The 17,052-nt window shown below is 35.3% G+C and overlaps 3 protein-coding genes across 22 annotated transcripts in view; 1 reads left to right on the top strand and 2 right to left on the bottom strand.

Annotated features, from left to right (window-relative positions):
- Positions 1-2,905: 2,905 nt before the first annotated feature.
- Positions 2,906-5,092, bottom strand: LOC106648595 (CCAAT/enhancer-binding protein gamma). Of its 5 annotated transcripts, none has more exons than XM_014365598.2 (4): positions 4,285-4,292; positions 4,123-4,177; positions 3,719-3,980; positions 2,906-3,635 (listed from the first exon to the last, which is right to left on the bottom strand). In XM_014365598.2, the coding sequence occupies exons 2-4, from the start codon at positions 4,171-4,173 to the stop codon at positions 3,550-3,552; spliced, it is 399 nt and encodes a 132-aa protein (XP_014221084.1). In that variant the 5' UTR covers positions 4,174-4,177; positions 4,285-4,292; the 3' UTR covers positions 2,906-3,549. The 5 variants fall into 5 exon arrangements, with proteins under 5 accessions (XP_014221084.1, XP_014221082.1, XP_014221087.1 ...); XM_014365596.2 differs by lacking the exon at positions 4,285-4,292 and adding an exon at positions 4,238-4,276; XM_014365601.2 differs by lacking the exons at positions 4,123-4,177; positions 4,285-4,292 and adding exons at positions 4,455-4,565; positions 4,964-5,092 and having other exon boundaries at positions 2,960-3,635.
- Positions 5,093-5,258: 166 nt separating this feature from the next.
- LOC106648593 (X-ray repair cross-complementing protein 6-like) lies at positions 5,259-7,886 on the top strand. The gene is made up of 9 exons (XM_014365594.2): positions 5,259-5,433; positions 5,518-5,683; positions 5,796-6,234; positions 6,290-6,407; positions 6,484-6,697; positions 6,754-6,909; positions 6,973-7,200; positions 7,272-7,465; positions 7,549-7,886. Exons 1-9 carry the CDS (start codon positions 5,305-5,307, stop codon positions 7,663-7,665), a joined length of 1,761 nt encoding a protein of 586 aa, XP_014221080.1. The 5' UTR covers positions 5,259-5,304; the 3' UTR covers positions 7,666-7,886.
- A 3,159-nt stretch (positions 7,887-11,045) lies between these two features.
- LOC106648576 (calcium/calmodulin-dependent protein kinase type II alpha chain) overlaps positions 11,046-17,052 on the bottom strand; it is a 42,963-nt gene continuing 36,956 nt past the window's right edge. For 14 of the 16 annotated variants that reach the window (XM_023458459.1, XM_014365538.2, XM_014365539.2 and 11 more), the window contains 4 exons: positions 14,845-14,920; positions 14,672-14,766; positions 14,075-14,189; positions 11,046-13,911 (listed from right to left, as the gene is read on the bottom strand). In XM_023458459.1, coding sequence (XP_023314227.1) covers positions 13,782-13,911; positions 14,075-14,189; positions 14,672-14,766; positions 14,845-14,920 — 416 coding nt within the window. In that variant the 3' untranslated portion in view covers positions 11,046-13,781. Of the gene's footprint in view, positions 13,912-14,074; positions 14,190-14,671; positions 14,767-14,844; positions 14,921-16,423; positions 16,487-17,052 lie in introns of all 16 variants that reach the window. The other 2 variants (XM_014365547.2, XM_014365548.2) reach the window with 1 other exon arrangement.

A 17,052-nucleotide genomic window follows, 5' to 3' on the forward strand; every position in this document is an offset into this window, starting at 1 on the left:
AAGAAAAACAAAACTCACCCACTAAAGGCAGCTTCCTAGATAAATATACCAAGAGAGAGAGAGAGAGAGAGAGAGAGATAAAGAGAGATAAGCAAAGATAAGGAGGAAAACGCAAAGCGTAGCCAATTTATAGCGACGCGAAGGTTTTCGTTTCAACCATCACTCACTCGGTCGCGTATGCACCAACACCTATAAGAGAGTCCATACACATGCACTTGGATGTAGCTCCCGTCGTCGAGATGTCGTAGTTACTTATAACACGTACACTAGATGGGCAGAGAGGCGCAGTGCGTCGGAACAGTCAGTCAACTGGTTTCGTCACATGTACACACATGGGCACAGACGCGGCTGTATAGGTGCGAGCAAGTAGAGTCGCGGAATCAGGCAGACCGCAAGAAGCTGCGCGACACTGGCATGGAGCTTTATCTGCAGCAGCAGCAGCAGCAGCTTCTGGAACAAGAGATGAAACGATTCGGAGGGCAAAACTGCCGCTGCGTGTTTGCGTTTTCTCTTTCCAGTTGGCTCGTCGCATTTGGCTGTCGTCGTCGCAGTGCTCGTACTCGTTTTGGCTCGCTTCGCAATTTCGCATAGATGTGTGTCTGCGAATACGGAGAGGGAGCGAGAGAGAGAGAGAGAGAGAGAGAACGAGTGCGAGCGCCGGTGATGGCAGTTCGGCCGTCGTCGTATATCGCGCGTACGCCCGCCGCCGCAGCCGTGCTTCTCTCGAGCAACCAAGAGGCAATTTTCGCGAGCAAAAGCAGCACCTATAACACATATAGACACGATCGCGGAGCCAAACTCGCTCCGAGTCAACGAGAGAGAGAGAGAGAGAGAACGCCTACAGTTTCTGTTTCTGCTCCTATATTATGTGGTGCGTTATCAATCCGACTGCTCTCGCTCTCCATCTCGTTCCTTTTCACCGCGGCCGACTGTGCGCGATATTCATCAACGGTGGCGTACAAACAAAGCGAGACTCGCGAGCCGAAAGCGACCATCGAAGCTATCCTGCGCCCAACTCGATCCGTATACGCGAGCTTGATTACGCTTCTACCGTTGAAGCTTTGCTGCAGAAGCCTACGCCGACCAATAGGACGTATAGGACGTGCCTGTGGACTCGAGACTGTGTGGAAGCACACCGATATCCAGAGAAGCTATAGCTCGATAGCTCGGCGTCCAACACTAGCTGATATCGGAGCAAAACGTCCAACGACACACGCGTGCTCTTTGCTGCTGCTGCTACTGCTGATGCTTACCTATAAACGAGAAGAGCTGCCTCGTACATCAGGGCGAGTGACGAGTGCCGCCGACGACGACGACGACGACAACGACTCGCAGCGACTCGGGGACTGCTAGAGCTTGTACTGAACACGGGCTGCAGACGAGACTTTATAGCACTCGATCGACGCGGCTCAGGATATCTGCACAAGCACGATTAAGCACAATAACACACATAGACACACGCACGGAACGCACGCACTGGCCAGTGGGCTGGCCACTGACACAGCGAGCAGACACAAGAGCGGAGCAGCAGCAGCAGCAGCAGCACACAGATCTACCAATATATATATGCTACATACATGTATATACCCTCGCGTCGTTGTCACCGTCGCCGTCGTCGTCGTTGACTAGTCGAGTAGTCGTCGGTGCGGCGCGAATAAAACTAACTGAGCGAATAATCTCACGTACTTGGATAGGTGCTAGCAATGGACTGCTACACGCGAGCGATATTCACGCGTGTAACACATATAACGCACGGATACACACGCATGACACATCGCTGCTACTGCTGCTGCTTATATACTGATGTTAGCTCACGCCTCGCTGTAATATATAGCCCCTTTGTCTATAGTCGTGGATGTATATATTATATATATATATATATGTATAGGTATAAGACTCCGGACAGTCGACGGCTCGCGCGAAAAGCTGTCTTCGAGTTTCGACGATTATGACAACGTCGCTTCTCGGCCGTCTACTCGACTCGGGACAGTCGGGATTCCTCGGCCCCTTCCGCTCCAGCCCCCCCTCGACTGCTCGAGCTATATAATACAGTCTCGCGCTCTACGTAAGAGCTGCACACCTATATGCACCTCGCACACTGATACCTATATACTCTCTTACTTGTGTCTCTATACAACTTTATTCTCTTCTATGTCTATACCTCTATACCTGTCGGATGTACTGCACCTACATATCTATATTCTATATATATATATATATATATATATAATAATAATATAATACAATAGATATATATATAGGTAAACGTGTGTGTGTGTGTATAAACGTTGCCAATTGCGATCTCGCGAACTTGCGAGATGCGACTGCGCGCCCCGCCTCGTCCTCGCGAGTCGCGTCTCACTCGCGAGCCGCACAGCAGTCGACTTGCGAATCCCTCATTTTGCCAGAGAGTCCAGCAGCGACGGCTGACGAGAGTAAAAGCGCCGCGTGTCGCCCAATGCAGCCCGATATGCGCTCTCGAATCTCGATGCAGACCTCCTATTCGCTTATTTTTTGCTCCTATATGCTTCCTCTGCTCCTTCCGGCCGTCGATTACTTTATTTGCACAATTATATTTCGTACTTCGCGTACCGATTATACCTAGTGGCTCGCTTACCAGTCAGTCGATCGCTCATTTCGTGCTCGCCGTTCATCCTGATAGATGTCGCGGCTTTCACTAAAAACCTCCCCAGACACTTTTGACAATCCATTTAATTCGTATTGCGTGCTAAAGCGTCACCTACACCATTTTCTGAAAACGTAACCCAAACTTTTGCCAATAAAAACTTTGAAAACTTAACTTAGCCCTAAAATAAAATATTTATAATAATTAATGATTGGAAAGTTGCAAACCAAGCGACATTTTTTTTTGCTCATTTTTTCATAAATAATCGTTTTAACCATATTTTTAGCTAATTATCAACATACTGCTTTATTAATAATAATTTTACAACTAATGTATAATTTACAGTTATATTTCCAAGTTATGCTATAATATATACACATAAATTATCTATACAATACTTACAAATATCTCATTTATGTCCTTTCATTTTGTTCTTCACAGAGTTTAGTTTCAGCTACATCAATGTGAAAATGCATATAAAAATAAATACACTGATCTTATGAAAAAACAGAATGTTAAAAAGTTGACAAGCTGTAGAATTCTTTCTTAAATATGCTTTTCACTAGCAACACATTGATAAATTTTTCAGCGTGGTAAAAAATATGACGCAACAATTCTACAATATTATGTCATTCTGAGAAAACATAACAAATGATCGTGCATGGCTAATCAACCATCAACTTATTGTAATACAAGACAAATTCAAAAATTGCCATTTAGTTTATTGACCTGTTTTGGCTTAATGACTCTCAGATTCAATAATTTCTTGAAAATTAAAAATTCTTCTGTACTGCCAATATATATCTTTTATAGTTAATCCAAAACTGGTCAGCATAAAGTTTATTAAACCAAGATTGCATCAAAATAGTTGTGCAAACTATTTTGAAGTCAACACTTTATTGAACTGAAGTATATTCTTCCGGTTACGATTTTGAGTTATCATCCTCGCCATCTCCCAACAATTCTTGTAAATTAACGCTTTCAAAATGTTTCAAAGCATTCGAGCTGCCTAAAATAGTTTTGCCAAATGTTAGTCAATCAACAATTTATTTATATTAATTTTCAAATAAAATCAAGTAATAGCATAAGTACCAGCTTGAGCTAAAAATAAGTCTTTAAGGAAACCCAATTCTTTCTGAAGCATGTTTATCTTTTCTTCCAGTAATTCGTTTTCTGTTCTTAATTCATTGACTCTTTCCAGAGTTTGTAGTGTTTTTTGTTTGCTCTTAACTCTTGATTTTTTAACAGCTTGATTATTTCTATCTCTTCGTTTTCTGTAATCCTCGTCATCATCATCCTCAGATGCAGATACTTTTTTTCTATTTCTAGGATTATCCTTGGTTTTTGGTGACATCTGTTAAATGAGATTTGGTATAAAGTTTTATTATAAATGATGTTGCAATGTGTAATATTAATAATGAAAGTTTTATTGCAATAAGTGGAAAATGGTGAAAAATCCAGGATGCTGCAATATTTAAGTAATGAATAATATTTACATTTTCACTGGAAAAATAATCACTGCAATCACGAGAAAGGTTCATGTTCATGTTACTAAAAGAAAAGAGATCACGAGCTTTAAAAATAACTTAAAAAATCGTATAAAGGACGTACAGCACCACGACGTCTCACAGACGAAATGTAATGTCTCGTTCACTAACCAAATGAAACGAAGATATAAAATATGAACCACACACCGCGTAATGGCATTGCTATTTTACTCCCTCTCCCGTCGTATTAGGCAGCCAAGCTGCTTTATTCGAATTGATAACAAGTTGAAATAAGTATAGATGGAACGAGAAAGACAGAGCAGTCATGATCAGGTACTTACTTTGATATTGCTCTCAAATCTCGATTAAGATAATACGAGATACGAATACTTTGACAGGCTGCAATGAACAGTGACGTTTGTGGGTATAAGCTGCGTGGTTATGCGTTGACGCTGTAAGCAGGAGCAAAGTATTAAATTATCCTTGGAAAAATATTGTTTTTAGTCGGTATGTAGTACAATTTTTGCTCGGCACACGGGATCACAGCAGAGTCGTGACTCGTGTGTACAGAGTGCGGACTGCAGCGGCTGACGCAATAGCGTGCACCAATTGGTTTCATATACGCACGCTTCATCCGTTCACGCGGTTTGTTCTGCTATTAGTCGATCGATGTTTCCTACCATATCGACTCAAATAAGGTTACCCTCGTACCCGCCAATATTTGTAAACAAGCCAACACAACTCGATTTTAAAATACGAATGAATCATAGCGTTTGCCGCAGAGCTGCTCTGCAGATGCTGTCCGTACGTCATACGTGAGGTCATATTCGCAATTCGCGCATGTTCTTACCTGTTTGAAGTAGATATCAATTTTGCGAAAAAGCCCAATTTGTATAATCGGTTTATATCAATTTATTGCTAGAGAACTTATACTTGCAAGTGAACTAAGCTAATTCTGCTGTTTCTGTGCAGAATACTAGTCGGCTGTTATAAACATTAGCAAGTAAATTAGCTTATGTCTGTTGTGATTTGTGTACCAGGTTGTCAATCGTCATCAACTTACATCTATGAAAGCGGCACGGTAATTACGTGCCAATAAGTTATCACAGAATTCTGAGCGCCGTGTTTTTTGCCCTTCAAAGACTTTACCATTTGCTACATTATTGCAAGCAACATTTGACATTTTTCAAAATGTGGCAAGAAGATCCTAATGAAACGCTCGATGATGATATCATTGATTACATTGTTCATGAACATATTATCTTTTTGATTGATTACGACAAAAGGATGCAGACAAAATATCTTTCCAAATGTCTAGAGGTATGAGTCATAGCATGTATTTCATCTGTTTATACATTTTACATTATTTTACATCTATTATTGAATTTTTTTTTCTCTTTTTAGACTTATCAAAAAATTGCTAAGAAAAAATGTTCTTCCAATAAACAAGATCATATGGGAATTATTTTGTATAATACAAAAAAGTCTAATACCGATGGTGAACATGTTATGACTTTGCAAAAATTTGATCTGGTCACAGTAGATACTTTAAAAAATGTCAAAATTTTGTGTAAGTAATGGTATTTGATTCCTTATTCACATTAAACATTTATTAATCTTGCAGTCATTTATTTATCACACTTACATTAACTAATACTCACATGTATTAATTTATCTTATAGTACAGAATATTGATTCAATTGGTGAACCTGACGATTCTGGCAAAAATTCTTCTCCTCTAGATGCTTTAACTTATGCATTACAAATTCTAAATTCTTCTCAGAAAGAAAAAAATGTACATAGAAAAATTATTCTTTGCACTTGCAATGATAATCCTGTTATTGATACTCCTGAAAGACACCGCATCGAAAATCTAGTTTCCACATTCAAGGATAATAAAATCAAACTAATGGTAGTAGGTTTTCAGAACTCTTGGAAAGATGAAATATTTTACAAAGACTTGCAAATCATTTCCAAGACATTTACAGAAGATAGTTATAGACGCATTTGTTTAGATGACCTAGAGTATAGTATTTCATATGCTACTAAAAGTGTTTGTAAAGTCCCATGGAAGTTCAGTCCAAAAATCACCATTGAAGTTTCTATAAAAGTCATTAATTCGTAAGTATCTTATTTAATACCACAATGTAGCAAAGTGAAAATGTATTTTTTATAGATCTGTTATGGCATCACTACCAAAAATCAATGTATTAAAAAAGACTAATGAGCCAGTGGATGTAAAACACATCATTGCAAGTAATTCTTATGAAGATTTTCAACCTCATGATACAGTGGTAAATGATTTTTTTGTCTAGTATCACTAAATTTTGAACATTTTATTCTAAATAATAATTATCATGAATTTTGTAGAAAGAGAAAGATGCATTTGACAGGAAAGAAATTATTTATTCAAAAAAATTTGGGGGTTCAGAAATTGATTTTACAGCGAATGAAATGAAGAAATTCAAAAATTGCAATTTGGAACCAGCTATTGAAATATTAGGTTTCTCACCTGTAATGTGTGATCCAATAATGCACAGAGCTCCTGCGCATTTTTTGTCTTATACTTCTGATTGCAATGAAGGTATCATAAATTATTTTTACTTTTCATATAAAAATTACATAAAATTATTATTTTAGAAAGTAGAGATTTCTTTTCAATATTTGTAAGTAGATGTGCATCTAAAAAAGTAATGGCTACATGTAAAGTTATTACAAAAGCATATGTATCTTTTTGTAACATGATTCCAAGTGAAGAAGATGGTGGATTTTACATGTACAGACTTCCTTTTAAAGGTACATTAAATTTTTCTTTAATAAATTGAAAATATGAGTAAACAAATCATACATTTTTCATAGACGAAGTTCGTTTTTTGGATACTTTATTGCAAGATTTTATATATAATTCTGATAAAAAATGTGATCTTGATGAAACGACAATCCCATTTTTTATGGAACTAATGAAAATGTCAAAGTTTGAATACAGTCCTAAACTGTTTAGTAATCCCAAATTTGACAAATGTGTTGCTCATATTGAAGCACTGGCATTAGAAGATAGACAGAGTCCTGCAATAACAGATACAACTCGTAAGCACCAATGGAATACTTATACTAATTAAATTATTAATTATTGCTAAACATTCAATTTTCTTAAATAGTTCCAAAAAATTCATTTAGCTCAGAAGTAGTTGAAATAGAAAGGAAATTAATTAAACAGCTGAATTTAAAAGATATTGCAACTTACCAAATGGCGCAACAGCTTAAGCGAAAAAGAACTTCAAATAAGGATGATAGTGATGTTCTAGCAAAAATTAATAGATATGATTTTCAGTCACTGGCTGAAAATGATAAGGTACGTGAAAAAATGATGTTATTTGTTAAAAAAAAATTAAATGCAGAATAAATTTAAACTTGATTGCTCTTTATTTATTTTAGCTTGGTAATCTTACTGTACCAGAATTGAAAGCATTTTTAGCTGGAGTTCGCCAGCCCTTTTCAGGGACTAAACCCAAGTTGATATCTAATATCAAAGCTTACTACGGAATTTCTTGAAATGAATCTATGAATTTTCAAAAACAATATTTTCTTGATTATTTTTTATATTTTTTCTTATTTTTCTATGGTTTTTGTTTATGTAACAAAGAAAAAATTTAATTACTTTTAATTACCAAAGTGCCGATTTTTTAGCAGCTACATTGAATACATAATACAATGTAAAGAGTACATTCTATCAATAAAATTGAAATTCTATCTCTAGATACGTTTTAAAATTTCTTCGAAGTGTCCCCAATGAAGTTAAAAAATATAAACCAAATATTATAAATAACATCATATGATTAATAAAAAATTAGGTAAAAATGAGTTATTGCATAAAAAAAAAAATGGAGATCAAACGTGGTTCAATTTTATCTTACGTCATATAAGTATTTTCAGAACTTTATTGCAAAGAAGTTCTACAATAATTATATATTTATAAAAGGACAGCGTTGTTTACATATAACAATAATAATGAAAGACTATTGTAATTGTAGGATGTTTTTAGTATTTTCTGAGTACATGAAATATTCATTAAAATTTGACAATAATAAATATTTGATTTATTGAAGTTATATTAATACCATTTTAGTCGTTCGTTCATGCGGTTTCTAATGTCCACTTGAATATTTTTGTGATTTTTTATCCTGGTCATCGTTACAGTTTCACATATCAAAGAGATTATAACGTTGAATGTGTGACAATAAGATGACGGTTTTTTTTTGGAATCTCGACGACATTTCGATAACGGGTTTCGCTTACGAAGCCCTGAGACAACAATCATTGAGATACACATAATCATCTGCATTACTGTACCATTTACAGACACATTCGTAAAGATTTTTTTTTTAAACTAAATCTACGACATCAACTATATTCAGATTATACAACAATTACTGAATATTTCTTTTGCAATTAACAATTTCGCGTAATTTGATATAATATTATACGACATGATGCTCATGTATAACAGGTAAAACGTAGATTTCGATAATGAGTCAATGTAAATTACGTACAAGTAGTAAAGTCATTGTAATAATTTCAAACAATGAACGAGTCATTCGAATAACAGCTTGCCGGTGAAATATTCATGTTCAGCTACACATTTAAACAAATGGCAGTTTTGATTTTGTGTATATAATGCTCTCTCGTATTGTAACAATTTCTTGTTTTTTTTTTATCATTCAAAAAATTCGATACTTGTCTATTTTACGAATAGTAATTTCACGATAATGCTGCGCCAATTTTTTTTCTATATTGGAACTTGAAATGTTATAAATGGTATTTTTTTCGCATAATGGTTTTTTTTTAAGATCCTTTTAAATTTTATATCAGAATATATTATAATAACTGCAATATCAATAAAAACGGTGGGTAAGTGGCAGCTTGAAATCGTGGCAAAAAGTATTTGATATTTTGTTGCATTTCAGAGCTTCGATTCCATAATTATTGAATTAGTATCTCTGAGTTTTTTCTTTTCATGCACGATCGTCTGAAACGGCTGTTTTACTTTGTAAAACTCGAGATTAACAGAATTGAACGCAGCGACAAATTTATAATATATTATATCTTTAATAAGTAATATATGCAGTCCTTTTTTTCAGATTTAGCAATATTTGTATTACTTTCTAATAATGAATAACATTGTAATAATTTTATTTTAATCGTCATGTAGTGTTAAAATTGATTTCTAATATAAAAATCGATTTGGTTTAGCGCATTTTTGAGATAACGTTACAATAATAATCATACAATAGTAACAAATCATCAAATGCCAATGACAATGACAATGACCGAGAATAACAGTACATTATATAATACTATATGTGCAATATGAAAATGACAAGTTATAATGATGATGATGATGATGATAATAATTATAACAATAATGATAATAATAAAATTATAATAATTATAATAATATATTTATATACACATGTGTACATAAATAACATACATACACAAATATATATATTTCTAATCATCTATGTAACGCATATTGAATACAACAATCACACGTATATATACACATCATATAAATAAATACGATATATATTGAAGCGACAAATTACAGAACCGTAGAAATAACCATCATCATATTTTTTATAATATTTGTTTATTCTTTACCTCAGTAATTCTCATCTTAATGATAATATTTTTTTCACTTATATTTATATACTTTATCAGTATTTATATTTATGTATATATTTATATTTGTTTTAGTCCTTTTATCTGTATCTTTCTTTAAATTAAATATTTAATTCATCGTCTTTCTCTCTTCATATCCGTACACGGATATTTTTGTTACTTTTTTTATAATTAAATTAATTATAATTATGTATATATTTATATTATTTATAATATATATTATGTAAGATGGCGAAAACTCGACTCGTCTCTTTGCTTATATTCAGTATACTTTGCTCAAGTGACCAATACTCAATTATTTATTTATTTTTTTGTTTCATCCTTAAGTTTATACTTTTTTGTTGCTTTAAACACTATAGTTTAGAGAATTTTTTTTATATATGAACGTGTAGAAAGATTTTTTTATTCTTATATCGCATAGTGACTAAAATTCGATAAAAATTCAATCTTAAAATCACTCGATACTATACTATATAAGCCTTGCCGGCTGCCGTACTGAAATATTCATTATAATTCTGTTCTATAACTTACTGCAGCGCATTTTTTTTTTATATACTTGCGTATTCATCGATTCGAAAACGACCTCTTTGTTCAATTTATCAATTTTTCCTTATGGTGCAATTGTTTTCTCTGCCGCGAAGATCTTTCATTATGATATTTATTCTAATATATTTCTGCAACTGAAAAGAGTTGCGCGTGACGGGCGCAAATCTAGTGAATTTCGTTCTCGCGTTCATTCGCCTCGTGGTATATATGCCAAAACGAGCGAGCGTAACAATCCGATGCAGCTCTTTTAATGAAAATAAATGCCATTCTCACATGAACTTATGTACACAAATGTATAGTAAACGCGAATCGCTCGTATGCGAAAGAATTAAGGACAAAACGTAGCACGACAGACCTTAAAAGTTGAAATTCGCCCCTCGGCTGATTGATGCTCTATTCTTTATGGCCAAAGATTTAGTAATGATATATTAAATTTGATAAAGTCTTAAAAAAGTTGTTTGTATTTATCTAAGCTCTTTTGGTGAAGAAAAGATTTCGAGTGCATGAAATGATGATTTGCTTTTTGTTCTCTCGTTGGATAGAGATCATATCACAAAGTATATCGTTTTACTCATTGTCAGAAAACGTTGCACGTGCGTCCAAGTTTGACGTTTCGCCTGAGAAATAGTTAATTGTCTCACAGAGATAGTACCGTGACACACGAGCGTTCGTTTATCGTTTCATCAAGAATAGAATATATAATATTTGAACTTGACGGAGTTTTTTTATTCATAGCGTATAATAAGTTTATTACAATTATGTATAAAGTCTGAATGCGAGAGATTAATTTGGAGCAGTGTTTATAGTTTTAATTAATGTAGTTAATTAAAGTTACCAACAATAAATGTATAATTAGTTGCGTTGTAAAAAAACAGTTTTACACTTCTTCCTGGCTCATTCGCGCGTGTAAAGTATTAAATTTAGATATTCGTTTTCTTTCATTTTTCAATGAGTGTCACTACAAGAGCTGATGAGAAAAATGACTTCTTTCTGTTTTTTCGTTTAAACTCAAGAGAACGCAGCACGCTCACGTTCCGCATCATTGTACTCGATAATAAAATCATCATCCGTTTAGTAGTTTCCCTTCTAATTTATCATAGATGATAAGAATAATGCTTATTATTAATATTTTCCATATCTTTATATACTTATTATATATTCAAGTGTAGTCTTTATTAACGATAATCCTAAAGATTGATAGAAAAGAAGATCATCGGTCATGTCAATCGCGTACAATACATCGTAGGTGTATAATATATAATATATATAATGTTAGAAGCTCGTAAAAGCTCGAGAAGCGCCGCATGAGAAGATATTACGTACTATATGTTATGTATAATATTTATAATACGACTCGAGACGGTTAGTAACGTTTTCGTTCTCTGATTGGTTTGGCTCAACTTTCTCTCATTGTTTTTGCGGCTCGCGTCCTCTCGCCGAGGAATGGAGAATGACCCCGCGCTTCTTGTCCTTTCATCTCTCAATTTTCACTTTGTCCATCATGCAATACATATGATAATTTCCTTTATAATTATAATAGAGGAGTGCGGAACATTTGCGAGGAACGCTCTGACGATTGGTCCGATTTGGAGTACAGTACATAAGAGTTACAATTGCAATCATTTTTTTTCTCTCTAGCATTTTTAGTCTCATCGATCATTTTTATCAGTAGTTATATCGGATTTTTTTTGCTCACCGGGCCAACAGTAGCAGACTCTCGTAACTTCTCTTGACTTGTCTACACACTTTATTATGATAATAATTTTATATTCATACATTTATATTTATCCAAGTTGAACATTTTTTCGGTTAATAATACTTTCTTTTGCGGATAGAGTTGATCGATGACTCGCGACGTAAGTTCATCGTTACACACATCAACAATTAAAATTTTTTTGGTCGTTTCATTCATTAGTCCATGGAAAGTATATAAATATTATGCTAAAATATATACGGCTAACTCTCTGCGAATTCAGATGTCCCTAAAACCCTTTTTTTTTCATGCTAAGAAATCTTGTTGTTTTTACATGCCTCCAGATTTTATGAAAATTTTCTAAAATCCTTTGTAACCTCCTTTAAAGTTCAAAAGTTTGTTTCTTCCTTCAAGTCGTGTTGTTGCTTAAAATTAATCATCTTGATAAACCCCTGAGTGACTTTGGAAAAAAATACTCGTTTCTGAGCTTTGAGCGGGAGAAAAACCTAAAAATCCAAATCCAATCAAGTTCGATCCCGACTGTTATCACCAAAAAATTAACAAATTTTCTCCATTAATAGCCTTCTATTGTTTCTTTGCTATTATAGCATTCTTTACAAGTTGTATGATTTTTTTCTCTCAATAGTATAGCACGATCATAAAGTATTAAGACATGTTTGAAGTATTTCTTTCAACGCTTTTTGTTAATTTGAGTAAAATACAAAAGTAAAATTGAAATAACATTTTCAAACATTTCTGATATGAAAAACAATATGCTTCTCAGTGCATGAAAAAATGATTTTTTTTTCCTAGGATTAGATTTCACAGAAAAGGCCACATGTATACATATGCGTATATTCATTAACGAATTCTGTCGGAAGAATTCTGGCCATTGTCGTAAAATTGTTTCTCATATATTTTTCGCTGGCATTTAAAAGCAGTCTTTGAGGATGTAATGATCAAGTATTATTTGTTGTAAATTTCGACGCTCGATCGACGTGGAAGTAAAGGTGTAAAAAGAGAGCAGAATCAACAAGATGAAAGAATGGAACGCGTCGAAACGGTAGTGTGAATCGAAGAGCTACTTGTACGATTATCGTCAGACTCGTATCGACGATCGATTGGGCAAATTGGAAAAATTGAGCGAATTGAGCGATTTGTTAGCAAAGCTGCGCAACGCGTACAAACTTTGGACGATCGTTTAAATTTTCTCGGATTCGCGCCTGAAAATGTCTTGGCTCTCAAGCTCTATACTGCCGACACATATGGTCTTTAAATAAGGAATGTCCAACGAAGTGCCTTTGGCTCGTTTAATACACAGTGCACAGTCTCAAACTCACGCACACACACGCACACACACGCGCGCGCAAGCAGATGTTACAAAGTCACGCATCGCGCTGATCACGCAGCGAATCATCCTCGTGTATCGCGCATTCGTCAACGCCTGAATCAATGTTCAATGGAAAAATGTCAAGTCGTTCGACGGCAGGGGAGTAGAAGCATCGGGAGAGGAGGTGGCGTTGGTGCTGCTACCGGCGCTGGCCATGTCGATGAGCAATCGAGCCGCTGACTCCGCTGCTAATTCGTTCCTCGGCCGTTTGACCAAATCGAGTCGCGAGCCGCCACCGTAGCGAGTTGGGTCATTTGGGTATGTTGGCTGCTGCTGCTGCTGGCGACTTGGCTGTAGAGGCCGCAGCTGCAAACTGGCACGATCGTCGTCCAGGTGATGGCCGGATCGCTTCGTGCCTTACTTGTTCTGGGCAAAGGGCGACGGACCCGTCACGGCGCTCCTGTGGAAGTGCACGTTCTGCCACTTGTTGTCTTTCTTGTGCCATATGCGACTTTCCTCGCTTTGCTGGGTGTGCGCCACACCTTGTCTGTGAGATCAACACGCCAACACATTTTAGTCGCTTTAATTGGCCCTTTTATTCGGGTAATGATAATTGATTGCAATTGCGTCGTCGGCCGATTATTAAATCAGTGCCGTCTGGCGCTTCGGAAAAGCTCGCGATTTAACGAGTATACATTTTTCATACGTACTTGTCCATGTACTGGGTTAATCTGACGTATGCGATGCATGCCGCGTCGTCGCCGAGTAGATGTACGTGCGGATTCAGGATCGTTGTGTTGACGGCTTTGCAATTCTTTCCCAGCACTGCGCAATTCAACCAATTTTTTTACAAATACTTTTTCTTTGGTGCAATCGATCGACTATGTAATTTTGAAGCATTCGAAAATATCGTCAAAGTACTTTTTCTAAAATATACCATTATTTTTATATTGTGCAATATTGTGCGAACGATAGAAGATTTGGTTAAAAAGAGAAAGAAAATTATCCTCGGCAATTGGAGTTGTAAAAAGCGTGAATTGATCGAGATAATTGCTGAAAACGCGTGCGTTTCTTTGACGAGTGAGCTCGGCGAGCTTTTTTTTACTTATCCACGCGGAGCTTCTTGACATTTGCCGCTGACAATCATCGATACATGCGTATACTCAAAAGCTCGCCGAGACCGACACATGTCCCGAATACGTGCCTACTCGAATGAATGAGATATTTGAAAAGAAGCACTTGAACAATAATTACGTTGCTGCAAATTTACTTTCATTGCGTGCCCAAAGCAAATAACATATAATTACCATTATCAAAGTAAAATTTGTGAAACTCCATTCCTTCGACTAAATTACCTAGAGCTTCAGGCTCGAAAGCGGTCAGATGAGGATCGCAGATCTTTCTGAAATGTCAAATGTTAAAAATTAATGTGCTTTATTAGGTATGAAAAGAGACTCGGATAAAGTTTCGAGCGACTTACGTGTAAGCCTCGAAATCGCCCGTGTTGATGCTCTCGATAAGCTGCTCGGTCATCTTGATGATTTCCTGGCGTCTTGCTGCAAATTGCCAATAGTTTGTGAAAAAAATCTGTCAGTATCGCTCATGTTCGTTAAACGACCTCTCGTTATCGGAATCTTCCCGAAACAACAATTACAGCACAACAGCCACATGCACTTTTATAAATATCAATCATCATTAATACGGTAATTCTTGTCATTTAAATATACGTTTGTATAGTTTTTAATAATAATCTGTCAATTTCTTTTCGAAACTGTTTTTCTCGCGGACAAGAACGTACAACAATCCGTTCTCTGTCCATAATACGCTAAACCAAGTATAGCTCAAAAAAGATTATTATTAATTGTCTGTCTACGCTTCTATGAAATACTATCTAAGTTTATTTTGGTGCTACTATAGTTGGTGTTTTCGTTGATGCTTTTTAGAACATGACCATTTTGAGGGCAATTTATCATAATCAACGGATCGTGGACGGATGTGATTCTGTGACTACTAGTATAGAGTGAACTTGCCGAGTAAATTCTATTTCACCTGTTCTAGTATATGCTTTTTTTTGCTGTTTACACATCATTTTGAATCATACCTTGATACTTTTTTAATGGGCTTCAGTTTTTATCGATTTGTCCACGACCGATCGTCGATTATCGAGTCTAATTTTGTGTATCGTGCCCATTGTACTATCTACTCTTGAAAAAAATATTTACAATTTGCAGTATTGAAAAAGTTATTTAATCGATTACGAAATTATTATTGACCACCACTGTGTCTACCTTTGACCGACACAATCGATAGCGAGCTTTTTTCATGCTATTCAAAATTTCACGCTATCGTGAACTCGACACTTCAAAGTGTATCTGCAGTTAGGCAACAGTAACTGGATAATTAAATACTTCAAGTCAAAAAAACCATCTAGAAGAAAAGAAAAGAATCATAGCTATCTAATAACATTTCAATTGAAAATAATAAATAAAAAAATCTAAAGTAATTAATTAAGATGATATTGATACAAGAATTAATTAATTCATATACTTTTTTTATCAATCAACTTTATTTAGAAATCATCAAAATTATTTCAAGTATACTATCGAATGCTATCAGGTTTTTCTTTGTTTCGTATAAGCCAAGTTGGAAGCAGCATCTATGTTAATTAAATTTTCGTTTCTATTGTATCTATTCTTTTTCCTTAAAGCAACTTACACCGAGATATAAAGTTAATGTCAACAAATTCACTACAACGTTTATGTCTCTATGGTTTACATAATGAAAAAAAGCACAAAATTATAATAAACTCGTATAGCTGTAATTATCAAGCTGAAGTGTATGCAGTGCGAACCTATTTTGTTTACAAATGTACAAGTCTGACAATATGAAATAATAGTAAACAACGGTGGGATCAGGGTGTCTTTATACATATTTATACGCTTCAAACGTTCATAATCGTGTTGATAATTAATTACCAAACAGTTACAAATCCATACAGCAAAAACGTATAAAAAATAAAAAAAGTTAAAGAGCTAAATCTACGATTGTCACAATATTACCTGAACTCTGAGAGTTGGTTGATAGCTGCTTGCAGGTCTTGACCGGACAGACGATTCGTATTTCTATTACAAGTAACAGTATCGTCATGTGTGTGTATTTTTGTTGTTGTTGTAAAAAAATTGCAGACACGCGCCTTTCACTCGTCTGATGACGGACAAGTACGTAAGCACGAGTCGTGCTTTTCATATGTATGCGCGCAGGGAATGGACTATAAGTGTATCGCTTTAATTAATTTGTTGGAAAACATCGATGGTCGTAGAAGGTCGCAGCGATGCGCGCGTTTTTCGCATTAGATGCGACGAGACTCGAAATAATTTCAAACTTTTCTAATTTCACTCCAAACAGATTACTACTGCTCGTTTGGCAATTCATCGGCTTGCGAGCGTATCCTGTAGCATTGCGAAATTTTCGTGTACCGTACACATGCTTTCTTCGAAATTTTTTTCAAAACTTCATCAGCCAGAATTTAAAATAAATAAAAATAAAATCACCATTGTCCAGTATATATTACACTATTGCAGGTGTAAATCGTGCCTGAATAATTACATATAGCCCCGGCTTACTTCTCAACTATTTATTTCTCCGAGACATTTATTTTATGCACAATAGTCTCTCCGATGTATAATAC

This window comes from Trichogramma pretiosum, unplaced genomic scaffold, assembly GCF_000599845.2.
Source record: "Trichogramma pretiosum strain Unisexual culture from Peru unplaced genomic scaffold, Tpre_2.0 scaffold69, whole genome shotgun sequence".
Taxonomy (NCBI): Eukaryota; Metazoa; Arthropoda; class Insecta; order Hymenoptera; family Trichogrammatidae; genus Trichogramma; species Trichogramma pretiosum.

Coding starts and splice junctions, on each gene's coding strand:
- LOC106648593 (XM_014365594.2), top strand. CDS start 5,305: ATGTGGCAAGAAGATCCTAATGAAACGCTCGATGATGATATCATTGAT. Junction 6,698..6,753: donor TACTTCTGATTGCAATGAAG/GTATCATAAATT, acceptor TTATTATTTTAG/AAAGTAGAGATTTCTTTTCA. Junction 7,466..7,548: donor CACTGGCTGAAAATGATAAG/GTACGTGAAAAA, acceptor TATTTATTTTAG/CTTGGTAATCTTACTGTACC.
- LOC106648595 (XM_014365598.2), bottom strand. CDS start 4,173: ATGAACATGAACCTTTCTCGTGATTGCAGTGATTATTTTTCCAGTGAA. Junction 3,981..4,122: donor ATTATTTTTCCAGTGAAAAT/GTAAATATTATT, acceptor CTCATTTAACAG/ATGTCACCAAAAACCAAGGA. Junction 3,636..3,718: donor CTTATTTTTAGCTCAAGCTG/GTACTTATGCTA, acceptor AAACTATTTTAG/GCAGCTCGAATGCTTTGAAA.